This window comes from Neopsephotus bourkii, unplaced genomic scaffold (assembly GCF_033783945.1).
Source record: "Neopsephotus bourkii isolate Nb327-2 ecotype Australia unplaced genomic scaffold, CSIRO-AGI_Nbou_v1 NB_991, whole genome shotgun sequence".
NCBI classification, from domain to species: Eukaryota; Metazoa; Chordata; class Aves; order Psittaciformes; family Psittacidae; genus Neopsephotus; species Neopsephotus bourkii.
The window spans coordinates 3066800-3093149 of NW_026901483.1; the positions used below are offsets into that span (position 1 = coordinate 3066800).

Consider the following 26350-nt stretch of genomic DNA (forward strand, 5'->3'; position numbering starts at 1 on the left):
TCCATTTAGAGTAACTGTGACAATCTATGACTGCTTAATTCAGCCTTGCCCTCAGAAACAAAATCTATTGAACTTTTTTGTTTGTTTTCAAGATAGTTACTTCTGAGGGAAGTGATGGGTTATTTTATTGGTTGTTTTGGTTTTTTTCAGTCTTCTTTGAGGGAATGTTGGAGAAAATACATACTTAAACATTCTCCATAATAAAACATTGACCGTGCTATTGCGTTTAGGGGAGAGGTATATTTTGTTTTAAGGAGATGGCTAAAATGAAGACAATCACAAAGGCAGTGGTGTCTGTTGGAGGAAAAGGAAGGGCTTATCAAAATCTAGATTTTAAATTTTGTCATTAATATCTCTGCATATTGATTAAACCTGATGACTTATCACTCTTAAGTTCCACACTCAGAACAAGTCACTTAAGTTAATGGAAATGTAGATAGATTTTTCAGGATAGAGTGACATGTGTATTATGCAGTTTATTGTTTATTACACAAAAAAAGATAATTTCTGCTATTTAAAGCTCTGCTTTTCCTTGCTTTATGTAATTGCCACTCTAATTTGAATTAGATGAGTATAATAATATGCTTTCGCAAGAATTCTTTGTTCTCGAATAACCTTGTATCTGTACTTCAGGGAAGTACTCATATTTAGGGAAGTAACCTTTTCCTCCACTGAGGCTTAATTTTATAAATAGGAGGTGTTTACACCATTAGTACTGACAATGATTGGGTTTTTGTTAGTGATTACTGTTAAGAATCTGAATTTGTATTTGGGTAATGACTCTTCTTATACTCTGATTGCTTCAACTGATAATTGCATTTGGTTCTTTTGCTTTCAGATTCTGCCTTCCCATTTTCCACCTGAAATGCCGTTATTTGCTTAGTGTTATTAACTAAGACTATGGTCTGAGAGGCCTTCCTTAACTGTTGTGAATAGCACAACATATTAAACTATACCATGTGGTAATATATTTTATAAGCATGAGATTTAATATCTGCCTACAGCCAAATACCAGTTGTAAATTATCACATTATTCAAAAAGTGTCAAAATTTACAATTGGTCAACCTTAGAATGAGGAAAATAATTTCTTACCAGTTTAAAACATTATTTACCTTAAGTAGGAACTTCTTCAATGGGAGTTTTAAAATCTAACAAGATTACCTGGCTTTACTGTAAGGGTGGTGAGGCATTGGAATGGTTTGCCCATCCCTGGCAGTGTTCAAGGCCAGGTTGGACAGAGCCTTGGGTGCCATGGTTTAGTGTGAGGTGCCCCTGCACATGGCAGGGGGGTTGGAACTGGATGATCTTAAGGTCGTTTCCAACCCAAACCGTTCTATAATTCTTTGATATTTTACAATGTTGGTCATTTTGGTCGTTGTCTACTTTTTTTACTACTTTTGATGACTCTCCCTGTTAGATACTTGATGGGACAAAGTAAGATAGAAGATAAACAACAGTATTATCCTCTGAATATTGTTGGAACAACAGCTGTTACGTGAGCAGAATTTATAATACATCTAACTGTCTGTGACTCATGTCAGTTTTTAGCTGTTCTTTACAGTAAGTTGAAGTTTTGTCTAAAGACAAGAATTTAAGCCTCAGGAAAAAATAACCAGAAAACGTACTGGGATAAGGGGAATCAAACCAGTGGGGAACTTGATCAGTGGTTTTTAAAGGCTTGAGATGTTTGCAAGTGTTTTAGTTTGTGGTTCACTCTATCTTTGTTCTTCTTCTCGAGGGCAGTGATTTACACTGCCTTTAATGGCAGTGGAATTCCTGCCCCTGACAAGAGAGCTTGTAATCTATTAAGTTTATTTTTTAGAGCTGAGCAGGTAGAACACATCTCTGTGTGTGCACATTCTTCTGTGCAGAATACACCCAGACCTTGTTTTAACCATGAGGTATTTGAACGTCAGGAATTCACTTCTCAATAAGACCTGATTTTCATATTGATTATTTTGGTCATCTTTGAACAATCTTCAGATTAATTGTCTGTTTAGTAGTTATGTTCTATGATCTGGAAAAAAGGATAGAAGCAAGTATTGATCTGGGATAAAGGTTTGGTTTGAGAAAATAAGTGTTCTTAAACCAGAGCTGGTCACTTTGTAAGCAGAAATCTGTTACTATCTAGCAATTTCCTTATATTGTGATAAAGAAAAGAAAGCATGAATACAAATTTGTCTGGCCATAGCTAAAAAGCTAATGCCTGTAGAGTAATTGCAAATCCTTAAAACCAGATTATCTCTCTGGATGCTATATTGCAGTGTATGATGTTATTGAAGAAAGAAATGACTTGTAAACAGCACTTGGCAGAAGGCAGAGAACTTAATTTTGTTCAAACAAGAGAGACCAACATTAGAATTCAGGTGCTGCATCAAGACTGGCAAGCAGGAGCAGCCATTCTCATGTATGCACAGAATAACAATAGAAGAATAAAATCGAATAATAAAAATAATAAAAAGTGTTGCAAGTGGGTTACAGAATGGTTTTCGTATTTTAAATGTTTTACCAAGATACTGCATGTAAAGGGAGACTTGTTACATCGATGTTATTTCTGAGCTGCAGACCTAAAGGTTGTACTCAGTATATTACTTGATTTGAATGGCTGTGATGTGATTATTATGCTCTGTGTATATGGGTCTTTAATCCTTTCCCAAACAATGAATCTGATAGTATTGACCACTCAAAATGAGGCTTCAACTTTCAGCTGGAAGCTGCTTTCTGTAGCCTGCGCTCATCTACTATATTTTTATTAGTTTATATTTTTACCTAAATGTGTTGTTCCCAAGTTCCATTTCTCAGTTAGAGAAAGGCCACAGAATCAAAACCTGCAGTAGAAATCTGTAATACCACACTGTTAGTGTCTTTATTATAAAAGAAACCAATCTGGAAAATCTTAAGTCATTGGCATTCATTGTTGATGTTTTGTGGGTACCATTTATTCAGGGACCGCTCTGTCAAAGCTTTTATGTTCCAGTGTGTTAAAACTGCTAAAGATGTAGATGTAAGGCAAATATCTGTATTCTAAATGGGGAAAACCATTAATGTTGGTGGGTTTTGTGGGTTTGCTAAGTCTTAGGGAGCTGTTAGGATTTCTCTAATATGGTAAAGCTTGGAGAATGAAAAGGGTGGAAATACAGGGGGAATAATACCGAAACGTTTGAGAGGCAGAGAGTTTTAGGGTGCATATTTTTTTTTCCAGTACATATATTTATTAAGTAGAAATTTTTTTTTTTTTGCTTTATTTTTTGTTTAATACACCAAGGGATCACTAGCAAGGCAATTCTGTGTGCTTCTAAAGATGCAACTCCTTTGTACCGTCCACCTTTTCCTGAGTACTGGCCTTAGTTGTGAAGTTGGAACAAGTAGTGTTCCTTAGTGCTTGCAGTTGTGAAGCTGGAATACATAGTAAGACAGTGAAGTGCATGTAATCTTTCCTTTTCTGCTCCCATGCTAATCCATAATGTCATTTGGCATTTAGAACCCGTAGAATACCTAACAGAAGTTTGTTTCTGATTGAATTGTCTGTTAAGATGTAATTAAGAGCCACTGTATTAAAATAAAAGTTCTAATCACTATTTACAGTAGATCTTAGCTTTAGTTATCTGAAAAAGTAATGCGTAAAAGTGCAAGGAATGAAAGGAAGTGGGGAGGTATTGATTGTATTTTTCCCCATGATTTGCTCTTTGTCTGCTAACCCAAATAAGACATTCCTTTAGTTGAGAAGACATTGACTAAATGTCAGCTGCATGAGGTGTTTTTTTTTAAACAGTAGTCTTTTGATGGCAACCTAGACACTTGTCTTGATTTCCTGCTTATTAACCTTTTAATGTGACACAGGCTCTAAGTGTATTTTGTTTGTAAATCTAGCATCTTAAACTTGCCCTTCTCCAGAACTCTTGGGTGTAAAAGGAGAGTTTACATTTATGCTGACAGAAAATACTAGTGTTTTAAAGTTGATTTTGTGTTTATGCACGATACAACTCAGCAGAAAACCTGGAGCCTGTCCTCATGGAAAGACATGAGCGAGCCGTGTGCCCTCGCAGCAGTGATAGGTGACGGTGTCCTGGGCTTGTAGTCAGGAGATCATGGGTAGTGACTTTTTTGCCCTTAACTCAGGCTCTGGTGGGTTGCATATGCAGCATGATGTTCAGGACTCTATACAAGCAACTGTATTTGTTGATAAACTTGAGCTGGTTTAGGGAGGACCTGTGGCAACCTTGTGATACCAAGTAAGTTGCTGTGGAGGTGGAACCAAGCTTTTTAGCACAGTGTAGAGCAAAACAATGAGAGACAAGGGCTGCAAATTGAAACTAGGGATAATTTAGATAGTAAAAAAACTGATTTCACTTTGTCATTCCAAATACCAGGTTTGTCTCTTCCATAAAGGAATAAAACATTAAATAACCAAGAATAAAAAGAGAGGACACAAAAGAATTATCCTGAATACAAGTATACTCTGTGAATCCAGAGAATGTCAATACAGCCATGGTGTTGTTACCATTCTGGTTCCTATCTTTCATTTCTACTTTTGCATTTAAATAATATCTGCTAAAATACACTCAAACCCTACTAAATTCCTTATCTTCTAATTGTATTAGTAGGCTTAGAACTTGATTTTAAAGCATACATATTAATTCTAAAGATCAAGCAGAGCTGTGTTATCAGTTCTGTCTCTTAGCTGTTGGAAATACAGATGAATGTAGCAGAGATGTATTTGTTGGTTGTGCCAGAGAAGTGAATTTGACACGGTTGTTTGAGATCTGAGGCAATGTTTACTACAGGTTTTAACCACCCAGCAGGTGCTATTACTAACTGTTGGTAATATGATGTTACTGCTGGTGACAAAAGATGTTTCTGTTGTAATCTGAAGGCAAAATAATTTTGTCCATTTAGAAAAAAAGAAAGGCTTTATCCACTTGATGTCAGAGAGATCAAAGACTGCAAATCCCACAGTTCTTGTTCACAGACAAATTGAAATGCAATTTCTTTTTACCATGCAGATGTTTAGCCACTAAATCTACTGCTTTTTTTCAACTTGGAGAAACTTCTATGTATGTAGCACATTAAAACCTTTTAACTGCACGCCATTACCGAGCATTGTTTCGTCTTTAATCACTGAATGGGTATGAATTAAATTGCATTCTTAATTGCCTAAATACCCTATATTTTTAAAAGCCTGTTTTTTGACTGTACTCAATTATTCTTAACAGGGTAATCCTTAAAGCTGAAAGGCCTGTATTAAATTGAACATCGATGGCAAGCCTGTCATGAGGATTATAGAATTAGAACTTCTAGTGATTTAGAGAATGAGAAAACAAATAGGAGATTTTACACACACATTTATGTATTCTTCTTAAATAAATCCTTGATTTCATTTGTTGTGTACATTGTAGCTTACTCATGCATAAGAACTGTACTAGATGAGTTGGTAATGTGGTTAAATACATCTTTACAGATACACTTGTAATACTAATTCTCTAAGGAGAGTGGAGTACAATTATCTCAAACTCTTTCACACACCTATTCTCTCTGTTGCCCTTGTAAATAAGAGGTGATCTCTACTACCACTAAATCTTCAATCAATTAATACATTCATTCTCTATATCCATATAAAAATGGAGAAACTAAATTTAGACTTAAATTAATTTTCTCCCTCTCACATTTCTGATGTTCCTTTGCATGTATGCATGCACTGTGCCACGGGATTTAGCCAGCAGGATCTGTTTCCTTGGAAATTTGCCACTAGTCCTGTATTTTAAGTTGTTTCAGACTTAATTTCTTAAAACACCAAACTGATTGTAGCAGTTAGTGCACTCAGGTTAATGGAGAACAGAGGGTCTGACCACCTTCAAGAAGACCAGTTTATTTTAGACCACTAAAAATTGCCTCTAAAATATCCTTAAAGGCAAGTGAAAATATGCAGTTACTTCTTTGCTCACACTGTGCACAATTTTCAGGCAGCTCTTCATAAATGAACCTGAATGTGTTAGATTTTCTTCACTGGCAGTTAGTTACCTTTGCTTTTGTATTATTTTGTATTCCAGGGAGGTAGGGTGCATTTATTTAATGTGTCTGTATAAAATTTAAAGTCTTCAGGGTAAATCAGCCTGTGTTAAATTGTGTTTCAATAAAAAAACCTGTAGATTTATGACAAGGAGTTTGTTAAACTTGTCTGGTAAAAGAGCCAAATCTGACTTTTAGCACTCTGTCCAGCTCTGCAGCATTAAAGAGGGATTCCTTTATCAATCTGGCAGTGGGGGGCACTGAAAGAATGAACTAACTGCTCTTCTGTTTAGTCTCTATTCGCAGCTACTTCTTTAATCACAGCAAGCATTCTGAACCTGCATTGCTCAAATCTCAGGACTTTATGGACTGTCTTCAGTTTTTGTTCTTGGTATAATTATTCTTTCAAGAAATACAGCATAGGAGCATAGGGGTAGGCTCCCTTTGTAGGCTTAAATGATAAAGAATTGGAGAATGTTCATGTTTTAAGTGATTTATTTCATTTGCAGGCAACCGCCGTAACTTTTTGCTGAAGAGTTTAGAATTGCAATGGTCACTTAGCTTCAACATTTGACTGAAAGATTCTCTCTTTTCTCTTGTGTTTGCTTGTTAGATTCGAGATACTAAATCATCAGATCATAAAACAACGCTGCTACATTTCATGGCAGAAATCTGTGAGGAAAACTACCGGGACATCTTAAAATTTCCAGAGGAATTGCAGCATGTTGAGAGTGCAAGTAAAGGTACGCAAATAGATAAAACACCAGAAAGTAATAGCTGTGTGCTCTGACATGAAATATGTCCAACATTTCCTATTAGGTTGTAGGGTTACATAACCTGTAAGCATTCATAATCCATGTGGATTTTGCTTTTCTGGTATTTATTGACCTGAGAAAAGGAAGCAGGGGAAAAACAGTAGTGAAGTTGCTTCTGTTCTACTAAGTAGGTAGTGGTAATAATATGGCCTGTTTTGGCGAAGTACTGGCAAAACAACATGGGGGAAGTTGTGTAAGCAGTGTAATGGTGATGTTTAGTTTAGCATTAAGCCTTTGAAGTCTTGTTACTTCAGGGTGAACATCTGTGTGCATAAGTGCATGTGCATACACACACAGTATCCTTCCCATATTAACACTTGAATTAACACTGAATAGAGAATAATAGATATGCGTTCTAAGGATCCCAGGCTGTATATGAAATATATGGTTGAATTGTACCATACAGTCAACACTTAATACTGTTTTTATTCTTGGTCAGTCAGCAGTATAGCTAAGTGATAGCTTAATTCACACGTTGGCTATCTAAGTGAAATAAGCTGTGCTGCTCACCACGCTTGTTGCTTAGCTATCAAAAGCAAAGTCTGAGTGGTAGCAGTTCAAGAAGATAATTCAAACTGTTCTCTTTTGACTGAGCATTACTGATTCATCAGAAGAGAAAAACTTGGGGTAGCACACAAATATGAAGAGAAAGAGAGGGGAAAATAACATTTCTGCTAGTTCTAGGCAGGTTTGTCTTGCAAATTTTTGTCTCCTTTTTTCAGTGTTCTCAGTCAGTGTCTCTGTTCAGTGCAGTGTTTATTAGATAGACACTTCTTTTAATTAAGCCATCATTTTCTCTCAGTTTGTCGTTTTCTGTCTTACACTTTAGTCGAGTGAGAACAGAAGTCTTGTTTCCCCAAGGACTTAGGCTGATTGATGAACTATTCCCTAGCACTGCTATTGCTTCATCTCTAACTTATTCACAGATTTATGTGATTGCATTTGGCACACATTTTTTTGTTGTTTCTCAAACTTCACAAGTACTTTCATATGTTTTTTCTCTTCTGCATATAAACTACATTTTATTTGTATTGATTAAATGTCTCCATGTTTAATGTTCCTCTTTGCTGATGAATGCAACATGAAGGCCTATTGACAAAATGGAACCAGTCGGTCGGTAGAGGGTTGAGGGTGGTGGTGTGTTTTACAGCAGTATAGACACTGAAAAGGTAACTTGTGCATTTACTGTCTTGAACCTACCAGATAGATATCTATATATGTATACACACACATACATTTATGGTGCATGATTGAACAGCATACAGCTGACTACTTACATCTGAGCACCACTATGGATATTACACAAAGAATTCTTACTATTAATTTTGCTGTCAATCTTTTCTCTCACCCAACCTTACCCTGTAAGCATCACTGGTGTAGCCAGTGTGTTCACAAGGACTATGCTAGAGTGACTGGTGATTCCTTTTACTTATGAACTAGTTTGTTATCTTATCTAAATTCCAGCAGTGTTTTCTATCTCATGATCATTCTTCTGGATGTGATTTTTAAGTTTAATCCTTTTCTTCCCTTTTCTTTCTCATGGAATTCTTTACAAAGCCTTATGGTTTACCAGGCACCTTTGATGATCTTTTGTTAATTTTCTCCTGTTGCTAATGCTTGACCTTACAGCTCTGAGATTTTCATAGTTCAATTCAAAGCCTCTGATGTTCTGGAAGTTGACTTGAGGAATTAAGCTGAAAGAGTTAGTCAAGTTAAAATACGCTGTAGCATCCTAAAGAGACAAAGCATATTAATGGGAGCAAAGTCACTAATAATCCTAATGCTTAGAATATATATGAAAAAGGGTTTATTGCAGTTACATTTGTTTCATTCTGTAAGATAAAAGTTCGTTATATTTCCTACAAACAGTGCTGACTTATTATCAGCAGTATAAATTACTGTTGGTTTTTAATGACCAAAACTTCCCTTTCAGCCCTTCTCTGCTTTCTCTAACAAAGCAGATTTTTGGCAGAATAAATGTGATTTGTGCCACTTGCTACAGTTCCCCCTGGTACTTTTGGGGTTTCGCTTAATTGTAATGTTCATCTGCTGTGTCACATGTGGTCATTTTCTCTGTGCAGGAAGTTAACATGATTTTTGTTGAAGAGAAGATTTTTCTTTCCTATTTATTGTTTGCTGATAAACCAGTGGTTTCAGAGATGGACAGTTGGGTTTATTTTCCCTGTAGGAGGCTTCTTTTGGAGTAAACTGGTTACAGATGCGAGGACATTGGCATCAGTTATTTATACGTAAAATAGAAGGAAATTTACCAGCAAATGTTGTCTCTGTATGAATTATAAATAAGGAAATATAGCTGAATGGTCTGAGTACTGAGATGGATGCTGTTTACGTTTAAGGCAGAAGGCACTCCTCATGGTTTAAGTTGTACATAAAACTCCAAATATAAGACTTAAGACGTACAACTTATTTTCAGTCTTCGGTTCATTTTCTCAGTTCCACATAAATAAAAGTTTAAGTCTTGTTTAATTTCCATATAAGAATGAAGAAGCAGCATCTGAACAACAGATGATTTTTATAACAAATAGATGATTTTTTTTAAACAAATAGCAGATAAAGCATGAAAGTGGATTTTCATATGAAAAGGTCAATGGGATTAGATGAACTGCTCATGCATGTACTAAAGTCTTCAATAATCTGATATTAGGTATAATGAAATATTTGATCTTTTTAAAGATGGCAGATCAATCTAGAGGTTTATGAAAAGGAAAAACAAATTAGGAAACAGTTTTATTCTGGAAAGTATGAGCAAAGGTTAAACTGATTAACTGTCAAGACATTATTGGAAAAGCAGTGCTTCCTGCTTGGAGCAGACTGTGTGAAATGAAAGCCAATAAAAATCTCACAAGACTGTGACAAACTGGATTCTCAAACAGGAGAGATACTTGCTCACCTTCCTCCGGTCTGTGATGATTTCCTTTTGTTCCCCTACTGTTCCAAGTGCGTAAAGCTTTGTTTTCATATTTCTACCTTACTCACTTGTTACTCCAGTTGCTGTTTTTCAGGGTATTTGTTGTTATCATCCTACAATCTGTGATTTTATTAAGTAGCTGACAAATTTCCATCCCTTTCTGTGGCTTCAGTCAAACCAAACTTCACAAACAAGAGGTACCTTATTCAAGTCAGATCACAAGTTTGGGGTTTCTAGGCAAAGTCATGTAAAAAGGCTAATGTGGAATTCCTTAGAAGAGACATGTATTTTCCAACTTGAAACTCTTCTGAATGTCAAGCCTCCCAGAAATCATAAAAAAGAAATATGTAACATGCAGACATGAGGAGGAGCATCAGCCATGTATTTTATAGCAACTTAATCTCAGATTTTCAAAGAACAGGGGTTGTAAATCACAGTTTATGGCTTAAACATTGTGTGTGTATTTAAAATAAAACACAACCATACCTTTATCAGTTGAACTTTGTGTCCAGCCCCTCCTGAATTTAACAGTTCTTGACATACTTGTATTGCTTGCTTTGTCTGCCAAGAGTGGGAGCTACTAGGCTGTGTAGTTATGGGAAGTTCTATGGGCCTGTGTTGTTCTCCTGGTGTTTAGGTCAGAACCAGTTGGATACAGAATGCTATTATCTGTAGTTGGCCATTCTCTATGTTATCTTGACATGTTGTGCAAGTTAATGTGATACCTCGTGTATAGATGGGGTATGGATCTTGGGGTTATCTGAGCACTTGTAGGACTCCCAAAAGCAGCTTAACTCTAAGCAAAAGGCTGACCTTAACTGTACATGCAGTATAAAAACTCTTTCAGAAATAATGAGGGGTTTTTTTTCCAGTGCTTAAGGTAGAGAATTGTGTGCTTGGTATAAAGTTACGCCACTAATAATTCTTTTTAAGTACTGTTAAAAGAAACAGAGGGCATTCAGAGTAGAATCAAATGAAAGATGCCTTGGAGCAGGGGAGTGAATTATGTCTGTTTAGACAACTAGACAGTACTAATAACGAGAGCACAGATTTCTTTCTCCTGTTGACACAAAAAATTATTTCTCCAATTTGCAAGCATATGGTTCTGATGGTTGAGGCATGTCTCTAGGAAAGACATCAGCATTCAGAAGCAGCGTGGAATGCAAATATATATATACTTAATCTATTATTACAAATACTGTAAGAAAACCTTAATGTTTAAATTCTGTGCAGGTGCTGCACTGTGATTTAATGCCATAATTTTACAGTGGAGAAAATATTTTAAAACATTCTCTACCATTTTTGCTTTCAAATATAGCAATTTAAACATACCCATAAGTAGGAGTCATTTTTCTGTCAAACATGAGTTTTATAGTTCATTGCGGTAGAAGAAACTGTTTTTACAGAGAGATCTGCAGTATCTTCCACCTTGTAGTGTTTAAATTGCTGAAACAGATTTTGCCCAATCTGGCACATTAATGGATATAAAATAGACAATGACTTCTGGCGTGAGAAATTTAATGCCTGCATCTGTGACTCTTCTCTCTATAATAGAATCTGAAGTTGGCATTTTGCATCATAATCACAAGTCAATCTTGCACTGTTTAGTGAGTTCTGTCATTCTTTTCATTCACATAAACTGCAATATTGAAATGTCAGAAACTCTCTCAATGTGTTTTTCTAAACGTAGTAAACACACAGTCAGGTATGTCAAATACTTGAAGAGTTTTTCCCTCTGGTAACGCTCCTGTATTTGCATATGGCATCAGCATATCAGTGGTAGTTTATGCATCACCTCATTAAAAGTTTTTTCCACAGATGTGTTCTCCTTCATTGACAAGTGTCAGTGAGGAAGGGAGGGAAGGAGAAGCTTCACAGATAGTGTTTGTGATAGTTCCAAGGTGCAGTTTCTGGAAGAGATCTGTTGGAGATTCAGTGGGGTTCTGGATTGCCTCTTTACTCTGCAAAATTGCTTACTAAATATTCCCAGTCTGTGAAGATTTTGAGGCTTTATTTAGAGGCTGTCTTGTAGTGTGTATGCAAAACTGTGGTAGTTCTGAATCCTCAAGCCACGTTTTGAAGTTACAGTTTGGATTGTACATTAAACAAATCTGTTTCTATGGCACGTGTTTTAAGGATCCGCTTCCCTCCCTGAAGTTTAACCATCAAGGGCAAATTAAAGAATAGTCCAAATGAGTCTCATAGGTTGTTGCTTATTAAAGAAACAAAAGCATTTAAGGATTTCTGGCTGTAGTTAAACCATTTTGGAGTTGAAGACTGCTTTAAATGACTTCTCATATTATGTAATCCATTTAGGATTCCTTAGTACAACCCACTAGAGAGAGGTGAAAGCTGCAGAACATCACTTCTTTATTTTCCTCCTCTCTGTTCTTGTGTTTCACTTTTACTGAGGTAAGGAAGGCTATTACACATCTGGCTGGCACCTCAGTTAATGAGACCAAACTCCTGTTGCAAGTTGAGAGCCCCAGGGGTGGTCTGTTGGGTGAAGTTGCTCAACACCTTCTCTGAGTTTTCAGTCACAGCAGATAGGTTGTGTTACAAAAGCTTTGTTCCTTCTCTTTCTTGGTATTCCTTGCTTGCTGTGATTTTTGCCCGTGTACCACTGAATGTGTTGTGTCACGAGTGCTTCACAATGAGTGACAGCGTAGAGACACCTTTCAGTTTGATACACAAACCAAGCAAAGGAGGGCATGGAGAAACAGTGATGGTGCAAAATATGGGCTTTTAAAATAAGCACAGCAAAATTTAAAATGTTTAGTTAACACTTCCAAATCTGGATGTGATGATAGAACTTAAAAGTCCAGTTGCTTCTTTCCTTTGCATTGCTTGCAATTTGCTTTATACTTTTGCCAGGCAGTTTTGCTTCAGTATGTTTATGTAGTAGGCACTGATGTTGTAATTACAAGCTCTGTTTTCAGAACTAACTTTTAAAATCTTCAAATTCATTTATAAATAAACTAGCATCAAAGTAAGGTGAGTTTCTGGAGTTCTGTGGAGAAGATATCCATGTAGCCTGGAGAATGCTACTGAACACAGTGCTGTTCTCACTCATTGGTTCTAATACTACTGGTTATGATTCTGTATTCTAAAGGATTTTTTGTAGTGTGACAAGTCAGTTCCCATTCAACTAGTAAAGCTGTTCTACAATGTGCTATCGTTGAGTTTACTCGGGGAGATAAACCTGAAAAGTTAGCTGAAGGGCTGGTATTGCCAGGAAGGCTCAGACGCAATAGGAGGTTGGCACACACAGAGTTTGTGCAGGTCATGAAGATAGCACAACACTTGCCAGGATTCAACCAGAAGAACTCTTACAGCTCAGAGTGCTTTCTTTTCCAGAAAACTGTTTTTTAATTGACAATTAATTTAATCTTAAGTAGGAAAATATATTGAGTTGATAATAAGTTGCATAATACAACCTGTCCAGAGCCAGGAAGGGATCTCGTGTTCTAATATATGACTTAAGAGATCAATGACTTGGTGCTGTGCGAAGGAGTTTTGACAACTGGCTTGTGTCTATAGTGATAATGGCTATGCATCTTGGGCTCCTAGTGCACTGTTTGTCAGTTATAATCAATTCTTAATGTTCTAATTATTTGTATTATGTGCATCAGAATTACTCTTTTATTCTTAAAACTTATGCATAAGCACATAATTATTGGAACTAAGTAGTTTTATTCCTTAAACCAGAGTACGGTTCTGTACATATGTTATTAAACATAAGCTACCCACAGAAACTTCTCTTTCTGCTCTTTGGAAATACTGAGTGTTTCAGGATTATGAGCACTGTCTGTAATTTCCTCAGCTCCAGTGGGGAGAAGAAGACATGCTGCCCATGATGCTCTGGGTTTAGGCCTAACAGGCAATGTTATTCTCCTTCCCCCACTATCTCACTTGTCAAGGCAAACTTGGTAATGCATTCACACTTCAGTGTGTGCAGTATTCAAATTCACTTTCCTCACTGTAGATGGCTGCTCTTGTTCTGAGAAGCTGAAAATTTGTTCATAGTTTGTACCCAAAATATTGGGTTTAATGTTTTACCTTGTGTAGTGTAGTTCTTTTCCAAATGTGTGTTTAAAAACTGTCGTCCTTTTCTTAAATGGTATCACCTCTACCTAGTTTCTTTTTGTGACAAGATGTGATAAGGTCATATATACATTTGTGCTGCATTGATTTTAAGTCTGGATCCAGTTAAGATTATTTTGGATAAGTATTGGTGAGTCTGCTTCCTTTCTCTCTGTAGATGAAGAACAATATTGCAGTCTAGAGCCGCTGCACATAAATGCCTCATTAAGCATCATCTCGGACTGAAAGATAATTAGTGTCCTAGACTGAATCTCTCATTAAACTCTAAAGCTAAGAGCTGCTTGGGGCTGGACTTGTTACTGAGTGCTCTTATCTTGAAATTTTGGTTCACCTTTGCTAGCAAATGGAAAGAGCAATAGAATCAATGCACAATTGCTTTATCTTTAAGATAATGATGTTACAGTAGATGTTTGAAATGCTGAAGCATAGCTGGGTCATTACCTTCCTTTACACCTATGATGTATGTGATAAGGCAGCTAAAATACAGAGACTCTGCTGGTGAGTGAAATTTAGACATGCAAGTTGTGTTTTGACTGTTGAGCATGAGTGGTTTGTGGCAGAAAGCTTACCCGTTTTTGGAACAAGAGGGTGGTGATGTGCCCTAGCAAGTTAAATACTCTGGTTTTTAACTTTTGATCCCAAGGTGTTTGAACCTCTACCTCTAAGCATTTCAACATTTCGTTAGAGGTTATGAACTTAATAGAGGTTATGAACTTAATACCATTTCTTTCACTGTAGTTGGAGTTTTGCTTGAAATTTAGACACTGTTGGCCTAAGAACGTACTTAACCATAATCCTTCACTCCTGCCTAAGTTTTGTTAAAAACACAGGATGTGTGTCTAGACATTGGAACATTTTCTTGTTATCAGTAGTAGCTGTGGGTGAATGTAATCCTAAGAGCTTGATCCCACCTGTCTGGACTGTTGATCTAATATCTTCCTTAGAATTTCTAATGATTGAGTTGAGTGTCTTACCTGGCAAAAGTATTTCAGTATCAAGTTATTTTTATTGTTGAAGCTTGTTCTAGGTCTATCACGCTTCACAGTTAGTGAAGACTTGTTTCTGATAAAGGAAGTACTGCACATGGTCACTCCATTGGTTTTTCCCTGTCTGGTATTCAGGAGGAATGATGATCAAAGCTATGTTACCATGCTCTTCAGATGCATTCTTCCAATGGTGAATATACCTTTATTAGCACAGTGGTTTATCTGTGTATCAAAAGATGACAAAGTGATTGATCATAGCTTGTGTCCAGGACACAGGATAGCTGGGTTATGAGACATTTCTAGAATGAACAGGGACATGTTAATTACTTGACAAATAGCATGTTAAAGGAGCTGCACTGCTTTCACGTCTGAAGCTGTTCAACCATGAAGCCTCAAGTATGGGTTGTTTTGTGTGACACAGGCGTATTGTGCTATACATCACAGATGTGGGCGCATGTATGTGCATGTAAATGTATGTACATATATATACACATACCTATAAGATACACCTGTATCACACAAAAAATACATATATAAATTTATTCAAACATATGTATATCTGTGAGATCTATTTATGACAGTATATGTCCATATATATACCCACACATAATATAGAAGCATACTCTGAGATACACAGAATCCTCAAGTAGACTGCAAAAGCACTATTCAGCTAAGCCCAACAGAACATTTATTCTCTTAATAAATATAAACTTAGTGCTATGAATTGAGTAATCAATGACTGTAATTCCTGCAGATTAGGCACTTGCTCACCCATTTCCCCTCAAGATGTTTTTCATACTTTTGTCAAAGACTTACTTCCACCTGCCCTCAGGCAATAAGAAATAAATAATCATTACTATGCTTGGAACATAGTTATGGTACAAATACTGTCTAGACTTACAAATCCACCAGTTCATTTCCTTCACATAGACTTGCTTTTGCTTACTGAACTAATTCACATCACTGGCTCTCACTAGGGTTTTTACTAAGTGTGGCTATGGACATCCGTGTTCTGCTTTGTGATCAGAGACTCTTTATTATGCAAGAGACACTCCACCTAATCAAAATGTATCATTTTGCCTCATTATGGGGGAGGACTCAGTCTGACACACTCTTACTTTAGAAAGGATTAGGCTGTCCTGTGGTACTGTCACTGTATTACTGTACATGTAAAATGCTTAGCTTGACTGTGGGGACTAGCTAGCATTTGACATTAACATGAGATTAACTGCTTGTAGCATTTTGCTAGGACTCAAGTGGTCTACCAGACATTCACTAAGCCTTCCGTAGCGTGCAGTCTGTGTAACTGCTTTCTCCAAAATAAGTGGATGGGATTTATTTTTTTTACAAAGGAGGAATTAATATAGGAAAAATAGTAAAATGAAGAAAAATATTATAGAAAGGTGATAGGGTGCCCAGAGAAGCTGTGGCTGCCTCATCTTTGGCAATGTTCAGGGCCAGGTTGGATGGGGCTTGGAGCAACCTGTGGCAGGGTTTTGGAAGTGGATGAGCTTTAAGGTCTCTTTCAATCCAAACCAGTCTGTCCTGGGTTCCCTTCCCCCCATCATTTTACTAGTTTTCAGTATTTGTCTTGTTGCTATCTTGAAATGAGATATTTGCGTGCTGGGTTTAGTTGGTTGTGCTGTCCTGCTGCAACATGAAATTGCCATTGCTGCTACAGAGAGGCTTTCCCAGTAATAGCCTTGAGAGTGCTTGTGTGTCACTGAAGACCAAATTTCATGTAGATTTTCAGGCTAGTTCTACCAGGATGCCTAATTTTCATGTGCAATGATGGGCAGATTGAAGGTGGACAAGCATTTGCCTTGTGATTATGGGCTGTGAGGAGTATAGTGTTCAGTACATGCGTTTATGGAAAAGTTTCAAAGAAATGGTGTTTTGTGGCAAGTAGATTTTATGCATTTATAAATATAAATCTTTCCAGACTTTTGAAAAGTTTGCATCATTTTCCCTGAAAGACTAAAAAGTATCCACAGTGCTTCATCTTCATGTTACTGAAGTACTAAATCTCTAATAAAACAGTTCATGGGAGAAAAGGCAGATACGTTGTTATAGTGTGTTTGTGCATATATATATATATATATCTTGTTACATAGTCTTCTTAAGTTTGTCTTGCAGAAAAATAACTTCATAAATTGTTTGAACAGAACTTGTGGATCTGTCTGGGCAAAACAAAAATTAAGTGAATGAAAATGCCTGTTTGACAGTGTTTTTTTGGTAATTCAGTGGGAATATAGTTATGGGAAGAAGAGTTTTTGAATGCAGCCATCTTGCTTAGATGGAGTCCTTTGTACTGTCCAAGTCAGGGGCACCTCGTCTGAACTGTTTTAAAACTTAGTTTTATCAAATAAAGCTATTGAAAATGCTTTTCTTCCATATTAATGACAGAGACTAAAACTCCTCCTTTGTCATTGCTTGCTGAATTCCTTTACACTTTACATTTCAAATGGAAATAAACTGCTCTTGCTAAGTGGTCATGCATTTGAATATTTCAAAATAGCTGAAAACAGTTAAACTTTATCTCTTACGTTACCATTTACTTGAGAAATGCCATAGAAGCTGCTATTTTTAGCACCAAAATTACCATTTGCTTTCTACTAATTTATTTCTCAGTTCTAGGATTTTACTTCAGTGTTGTTTGTCTCCCTTTCCAGCCACATAACAGCCTATAAAAATATTTCAGTAATTCAAGTTTTCCAGATGATGCAAAAATGTGTGCTCCATTTCTGACAATAATGTCAAATGATTAAACTAATGCAGCTATAACCTAGAAGCTTTGACAATGTTTATTATTTAAACTGCTTTACTGGTTGATTTCATGTTAACTCTTCAACCTTAATAGCTACAAGGATACTGTGCTCTGTATAGATTGATTACTCCTCCGCCCCTGGTTGAGTTAAGCTTAAAAAGCTGTTTCATTATAAGTCTGAGATTACATGATTAGTTAGTAATTGGTACCCAACAGAAAAGACGAAATTGAAAATAAAATCAAGATGATGACTGTAATAGAGAGCTGTATTGGTGCCTTAGGTATTTGAATGTGCTTGTGACAAGTTACATCATTGTTATGGCTGACATAAACCATTACTTACCAAAAATACAGAATTGATTTTGCTCTGGGAACAGCTTCCTTCTTTATAGGATTCTTATTTCCTATTAACTTTATTATTCCTTTTCAAGCCATCTTGAATCAAATGCCTGCTACTGTTTAATCTCACGTACTCCCAGCACAGGTTTTCAAAGTACAAGACAGTAAGAAAATAAATTATTCCTTTGAACATAATCTGCAACTTTCCAATCACCATTGGAAGGTAATAAAAAGTGGAAGCCCCTTTAAAAAGAAATTGTGTGCTTATCTTGAGTACACAAGGAATCCTTGGTTTAGCTGGGGTGTACAACTCCAGCTTTAGTTTTGTAGAGCAGCTGCCTGCAGTCAGTGATTACTGAAAGTAGGTAATGGGATGGATGTTCTCCCCTTTGGTTCCACACATCAGAAGTTGTTTGTAGCCCTGTCCTTTTAGGAATTGACCAGGGTTATATGTACTGTCACTAAAGATTAAGTAATTGTAGGGTACAAGTCAGCTCTGAAACAAAGTATACTTGAAATATTGCGTACTCAGTTAGAGGAGGGACATGAAATGATGCAAATGTTACTGAGCTCTTTGGGGAAAGGTGGTGTTGAGATTGTCTGCTTGTTCTTAGAAGCTCACATTTGTAACCTGCCTAAGTGGAGACAAGGAGCAGAAGCTGGGATTTGGCTCGAAAATTAATCTTTAGGTTGAGAGGAAGTCCTTGTCAAGCTGCTCTCTGTGATTAAATTCAGAGTGATAAGTGGACTGTATGGATCATGTCATGAAAGTCAATATTACAGGTTCGGGTTGGTTTAATATTACAGCATGCCCAGGGCTTCTCTGTGGAGACTGTCATTTTTCATCAAGGTCTAGAATTGCATTGTCGTATGGTATTGCTTCCCCTTCAAAACTGCCTTGCCATGATTTCCAGTGGAGATTTCTCTCATGTTGTATCAATTAGTGGTTGCTTACTACAAATTACAGAAACATAGGTTTACATGGAATAGCATGACAGAGGAAGCGGATTCTCTTTAGAGGTTTCTTGGTGCTGTACTGCGAGACCTTTCTTTCTTTTTTGCTTATCAGTAGCTTTTATTATTCAGACCTGCCTTTAAGGTGAACAGAGGGTTTCACAGCTGTTGGTTTCTAGAAATCAATTCATTTCAATAGAAGAAAACTATTTGATCTTTTCTCCATGTCTCTTCCTTAAATAATTTCTGTAACAAAGTGCATGAGTTAATAAGATCATTCATTTAACTAAGTACATGCATTAATAAGGTAAAATCTCTCTGAAGCTCAGTTACTTTTTAATCTTTGTATTAGATTTAGAAGAATGAAATACTAGAATTTTTACCAATAAATTTAAATAGAAGTAGAATCATTTGAACTAATGCTAGATTTTAAGTGGTGACATTTCAACATAAAATATGATGATTTGGTATATTACATGAGAGATTTTCACTCAGAGTGTGATTTTTATGAGCAGTGATTCAGAAAAATGTGAGTCTACTTAATAGAATCGTTCTCCTATTTATGCTGACATTGTTTTTTCCCCGTTATGATGGCAGCCTTTCTGGGATGTGGAAGCTTTTTCCTCATTGTCATTTTTTCCTTAGTTTCAGCCCAAACTCTGAAGAGCAACCTTGATTCAATGAACCATCAGATCCAGCGCCTAGAAAATGACATCAAGAATTTCCCTAAAACACAAGATGAAAATGATAAGTTTGTAGAGAAGATGAGCATATCCTTTTTGCATGTCTTCGTTGGTGAGCTGAACATTTTGATTGCATGGATAAGTATTTACAGCACTTGAAAATAAGTTTTAGGTCTTTGCATACAAGCTTTTATTCTAGTGCTGAGAAGGGCATAAGAGAACATGTTGAATGTCAGTCATATGTCACAGGTTTGTGGGTTTATCAAAGAAAAATGAAGATTGGTGTCCAGAACCATTTATAACTGCTCATCATGTTTAGTGGGTAGATATAATAAAGAAGTTCTCCTAACTATTGTCTATTTGGAAAGTAAGTTCTAGTAGGACTAACTATCCGAATGGGTTCAGTGACAGAGATTCACCAGAAGATACTGAATACATTCTCCATATGGATTTATTTGAAGTTTCTGACAAGACTGTGGAAAAGGAAAAGTGTCTGAAGGAAGACAATTCGTGACTAAGTGGAAAATTGTCTCTTGTTACTTACATGTTCTCTTCCACCTTGTCTTATTTTCAAGGTTAAGCGACTTGCTAATGATCACATTTATCAGTTCTGCTATTAAAAAAAAAGCTTATTATTCCTGTGACATACATTCACATCAGAAAATCTTATAGTACTGCCTTGTAATTGTCCTTTGCCTTGTCATCATGTGCGTAGGCTGAATACTGTCAAGTAAGTCCCACTTTTGCTCGTAAATGAAACCAACATCTTGAAATGCTTTTGCAGCCATGATTTCTCATAGAGCTTGACAGCTCCATTTTAGAGGTTATATACATTATTTTTCACTTGTGTTGAGTAAATGCTTTGCCATTTGTTGTTTTGCTATCTATGTATTTACTGTGCTTCTAAAAATGATTGGGATTGCTCAAGTGATTTGATGAGGAAAAAGAGCCAAGTAGGTAACGTTTACCTTCTTCTGTATTGCGGTTTTTATCACCTGAGTTTCTTAGAGAAGAAAGATTGTCTGACAGTGAAAAGTGAAAAAACAACTGTATCAATGGTTTTATATTGGCAAAAATTAGAAGATCCTATGGAATTTTTGGCAATTAACTGTTGAAGGTCTCCTGGGCAGCCTTGTTTCAGTGCACCTACATTGATGTCCCACCCAGATTGCCAATTCCTGGTAATTAAAATAGGCACCCTGAACCCTAGGTGTCTGCCAACTTTTATCATACCAGTGAATTTGGTGGCTTGACAATAGATAAGGCTCTAAGAAATGAACTGATTTTGCTGAAGGATATATGTTTTCATGATTAACAGATGACCTGATAAATGGTGCTGTTTGTTTTTAGAAAGTCGTCACCAGTCATTTCAAGTGATGAAATTTGTTTCTGCTTATCATTGAGTAGTTTAAGTTTTCTACTCTCGTGAATTAGACTTCAGTATGTATTACTTGTTGTTTCCATCAGCTTCTTGAAGAATTGATAGCACATACTGAGATTTGAAACTAAAGGTTTTCGAGCTGAACATCTCTCTAACTCCTTGAGTGTTTCAGAAAATTTGAGATGTGCCTGAACATAAATTATCTTTCAGTACAGAGATTTAGGATGCAGGAATTCTACCATAATTAAAGGCTTAATTTCTTTTTGCCTTTCCTGCTAATTGACAACGCTGTTTACCACTAACTGTGGGTGAGACTTTCTTCAGGAATATTACACAGACATGGCTTGGTGTTGTCCTAAGGTAGGAGATCAATTACAATGAGAATGTCATTAATGATATCAATTCTTAATAATCAAATGAATTAGTATTCACAATATATATGCAAATACTATGAAAGAAGTTCTTGTTTTGGTCGTTTTTTTTATTATTTCAGTAAATATGTTCCTGTTATTGTGAGAGAGAAAAAGATGAGTAGAAGTAAGTCCTTCCATTTGGATCTAGGGATTTTTCCTTGCAGTATTCTTAAGCAGGACAATTTGTGACTTCACTTAATCAGTTTTTCTTATTTAATTGTGCATACAATTTTTTATCAACATGCATATTACTGATGAAACTCCTGAATGCTTAAAAATAACTGAAAACTACTTTAGGAATTAAGCATAAGTACAGGAAGAGTAGTGTGTTACTATTCCACAATCTGCTTAAAAAACTGCAGGAGACTGCAAAAGTAATATCCTTAGGTAAATATGCCACATTGATCAAAAAACTTTGAATTAAAGCTGTCAGAATTCAATTCATGTAGTTTTGACTGCCACCATCTAACTTGATAAATACCAAAAGGATATTTGAAAACATTTTTATTAGATACAAACTGAGGAAAATGGGTTCATGTTAGCTGAAGAGTTTATATTTAAAATAAAACTATAGACAACTAAATGAAATCATTCAATAACACGAGCGCATTCAGTTTTACATCATTTCCTTTAGAGCTCTGCAGATACTTGTGTGAATTGGTTCTGGGATACAGTCAGTATGTCTTCCTGCTTTTTCTGTTTCTGATCATAAGGTTCAATGAATGTAATAAAAGAAATTCAGGTGGTGTAGCTATAGGTTGATTATTAAGGTATAGTATGACCATCTGGATTGGTTTTGAGAATAAAATAGAATCATCTCAACAAGTAACACCACCATCAACTTTATAGCTTCTTTTTAGCTAGAAGCATCTATTTTATGTCAGTGTACAGTCTTGACTTTCAAAATTCAGTCAGTATAATTTCTACATATCTAATAGGTTTTATCAATGATTTTCTTCTCAAAATACAGAAGGATGCTGGTTTGGCTCCTTGTTTTCAGTTGCTAGCCACTTTGACACTTTAAAAACTGCTCAGGTTTTTTGGACCCATTTCTTAGTAGGTCTCTTTTCCTCCATGTGAGAATATTTATGCTGTGGTCAGGTTACTTGAATTACCTGCAGTAACAAAATGGATTCACTTCTTTACTTAAGGACTTTCTGTTCCCAATCTTTATTTGTGGGGATTTTTTTAATATGCATTTGAAATACTGATTTCAACCAATTAGACTTAAATACTGAACTACAGACTTAAATAGACTTAAACTTCGACTAAATAGACTTAAAACTGAGATAAAAGATATTTCAGCTATTTTGTATCTTCATAGGCATGAGGAGTAAAAAATGTACTATTATCTCTTTTTCTGTACCAAAACTCTGGCCCTGCCACCATCATTGTAGAGGAGTTTTGTGTTCAACTAGTAACACAGTTCAAACTTCCATGATCACTATTTGCTGGGAAACAGTACTTCATCTTGAATCTTATGTTCCTTGTAATGAGTGCTGTGGACTTTTTGAGTTATGGAAATACTTCTATGGGATTCTGGAGTTATTTTTATAGTTGCTGTTTTGCTGTCAGGCTTTAAATGGGATTGTGATTGCCTAAGTAATTGCATAAGTTTTAAGGAATGCTTGCAGCACTCTGAAGTCATTGGGATCATGAAGCTGAAGTGTATGGTTGGCCACCAGAAGCAGTTCAGTTCAAAATGAAGGTTACAGCTGTGCTGCAACAGAAAGGAGAATGCACTGTAGTTAAACAGGAAAAGAAAAGAGAAAAACAACAGTGAAAAAGAGAGGTTAAAATATTCTTTCTGTGAATTTCATGCTGTATTAAGTTAACTGATGCGTGATTCTTGAGACAACTTTTTCATCAGCTGCTTCATGGCTCCAGTTGTAGTTACTTGAAGATCAAATTGTAAATAATGTAACTTTCAATGTGAGAGGTTTCTTTTATAATTAGCCCAGCTTCATGCAGCACTGGGGAGTCTGATTCAACAGTTTAGAAAAGTAATTACAGACTATGACAAATGTAGCTTTCACTCCTTGTTTTATTTCCGTGTTTGTGCCTCTAATGGAAGATTTCTTTAAAGTGGAAAACTCATACTTGCCGTAGGGGTATAGGCTGATTTCTTTTCAGTGATGTTAAAACATGAGTGTCTAGCTGGGGATTGAGGAAGATACTCAGATTAATGGGGTTTGACTTTAAATGTTATTATGAAAGATTAGGGACATCAGAATGAGAAGCTGTTTCAGAGGGCAAGTTGTACAGAGTTAATTTATTGATTAATCTTGATTTAGAACTATAGATACATAAATAATAAATACCAGCTCTTCATCCATCCCAACGTGCACGCACCCCCCTCAGTGACAAAGGTTTATTCCTCTAGAAAACAGGCAGGAGCTTTGAGCTTGGTTCTGAGAAGAGCTACGTAGGCGTCAGGCAGCCTTAGGGCTCTTTGGTCACAGGGCATTGGGTTTGTGCTTTTTGTTATCCTGCTAGTTGGAGAGAAGGACTTTCTGCTGTGTTGCTTTTGGGCCATTATATAATTTGTGACCATTGTTACATGAATCTATATAATGTCTCCTATGTCTGCTAGTGTATCCTTAATTTAAGATTTTATATAGCTTTTCTGTATTTCAGCTGTATCATTTTCTCTAGTAAGAGATATGAACATGCCCAGTCATGTTAAAGTCTTTTCCTTACCAGAGCAATAAATGTTGCCAACCCGTTATTGGTGCAAACTCAATAAATGTGCTTTTCTAACTGATTGCATCCATGTGAAGAATTAAAGGCTTATTTTTAAAGAATTGCAAAATTAAGGCAACTATGAATGAGAGAATAAAAATTACTGCAGAGAAAAGACTTTCAAAGCAGAGTGTATTCATCTTATTATTAAATAGGAAACAGCCATTTGTGAACTAATTTGAATTTTGAGAAAGGAACACCATTCATAACCAAATCCTTTTTATGAACTAAAAGAGCTGCTTCCTGAAAGGCTATATTCTCACTGGATAGATGTTTTGCTCATAGTTCTATCTAATAATAACTATTGTTTCACAAGTAAATAGAAGGGGTTTTTTAGTTCTTTGTTTGGTCTACTTCAATTGTAAAGAAAGGATCTGGGGAGAAGTGTGCGTGGGACTTCTATGCACTGGGAATGCTTAGATACTGCATGTGCACTAAACATCAACTGATAATTCTCCTGTCTGAACCACTGCATCACAGAATCTCTTAGAGCAGGCTGCTAGGGAAGAAACAAATATCCTCTGAATCAGAATCTCAGCATCTGGGAATCGTTGTGAACTGTTTTCCCTCAGAGTGACTGAGCAGCAGGACAACATTTACACACTGACGTGGAGTGCTGAAAGAATGTTAATGGCATTAACACTCCTGTCATCTGTTAACACTTGGGATTTCCTCCTAGCTTGTTATGGAAAAATAATCCATTGCGAGTGTTCTGAGATGTCATTTTTAGCCTGTTTTTGTTTTTCAGACTATTTGATATGCGCTAATGCCTTCACTTCTGCATCAGAATGTGCGTTAATGTCTGAATTGCTCATAAGTGGGGGCTTCTCAGAAATAACCCCAAATAGGGGAAATTTCTGGAACATTATACAGCCCTACATTTGAACTAACAGTCTTTTGCATGACTGTATGTAAATATGCCTTCAAATGTAGAGGAAATGAAAGAGTAGTGATTTACCAAGTTGAAGAGATGAAAGCGTTAGCTGTTCTCTCCAAGTCTTAGGTCAGAAAAAAATTAATACTTGATTAAATGCTTAATCAAGCAATTGAAAATTGTTTCCAGCTATCAGCTGTTAGTCTTCCTTGCTAATCTAGAGAAAAATACCCTGAATTGTTGTTGTTTGTAAATGAGGTAAGGCTGAAACAATGGAACTTTAAAGTCTTTGTTTTTCCAGTGGGGAAAAGATGGACTGCTTAAAATTGCACTCAACTGTTTTGAACTTACTTGATTCTTAAGAGGCCATCCTATGGTCAGTTTTGTTAGCACCCAGGAAACAATTAGGAACTTGTTGGAACCTTAGGATCTTGCCTAATATACAAACAAATTCTAATGAGCATCTCGTCGTAGTGCTGGTACTGCAGCATTTAATGAGGCTCCTGTTTGGTATCAGTGAAGATTATGTGCTTTTTGTAGTTTGTGTTTAAGTGAGCTAAATTATGTCTTCAAATACAAGCTTCTTGTGATTAATTTGATTTTCCATTAGCAAAATACAAGAAAAGCCCTAGTTCTTCTAAATTATAATAGTAAGTGGAAGAAGAAGACTCTGCAGTGCCTCCTGAAGGGGCAACACAGAAAGCAGTTGTTTATTTGCTGATGAATTTTTAGTTTATGGGGTTTAAACTGTATCTGCTGTTGTTTCAGTATCTTTTGACTTGTGCTGTACAAGTTTCAAGCCCAAGAAAAGAGAGTCCTTTCAAGGTATTACCTTCCTGGTGAAGAGAGACATTACATTTACCTTTGTGGTGTACAACTGTGTGCAGTATATTAGAGCTACAGTGATCAATAAATGATTTTCTTCAGTTGAAATTTCCCTCTCACTTTCCCTCTAAAAATACGAAGTTAGATGAAATGTAAAATCACCCCATACAATGGCTCTTTCTATGCTGATTTCTTACTTTACTTCTGAATCTTACAAGCCCAAACGGGCTGGGAACTGCTGAAGCAGAAATGTGAACGGGATTAATTTTGAAGCCATGATTCTGTTGGGCTTCTTTTCTGATCACTTTTAGTTCGTTGTTCTGTTCTAGTCAGATGCGTAAAATAACTGCAAGGGAAGTGCGAATGCTATGAGCTAGAGAATGTTTGGAAGACCATATAGCAAGAGGAGAATGGAAAGTAGCCAGTGGAGGGAAAGATGAACAGGGTTTGAGGTAAAGGCCAGAACGCCGAGGTTTGGAGAGTGGCAAGAAAATATCAACATGACAAAAAGATGCAAGCTTTTTCTTTCCA

General features: G+C 36.3%; 1 protein-coding gene across 4 annotated transcripts in view; it reads left to right on the forward strand.

Moving 5' to 3' along the window:
* DIAPH2 (diaphanous related formin 2) overlaps positions 1 to 26350 on the forward strand; it is a 231672-nt gene that overhangs the window by 89935 nt on the left and 115387 nt on the right. For all 4 annotated transcript variants that reach the window (XM_061359689.1, XM_061359691.1, XM_061359690.1 and 1 more), the window contains 2 exons: positions 6621 to 6750; positions 19547 to 19670. In XM_061359689.1, coding sequence (XP_061215673.1) covers positions 6621 to 6750; positions 19547 to 19670 — 254 coding nt within the window. The remainder of the gene's footprint in view (positions 1 to 6620; positions 6751 to 19546; positions 19671 to 26350) is intronic.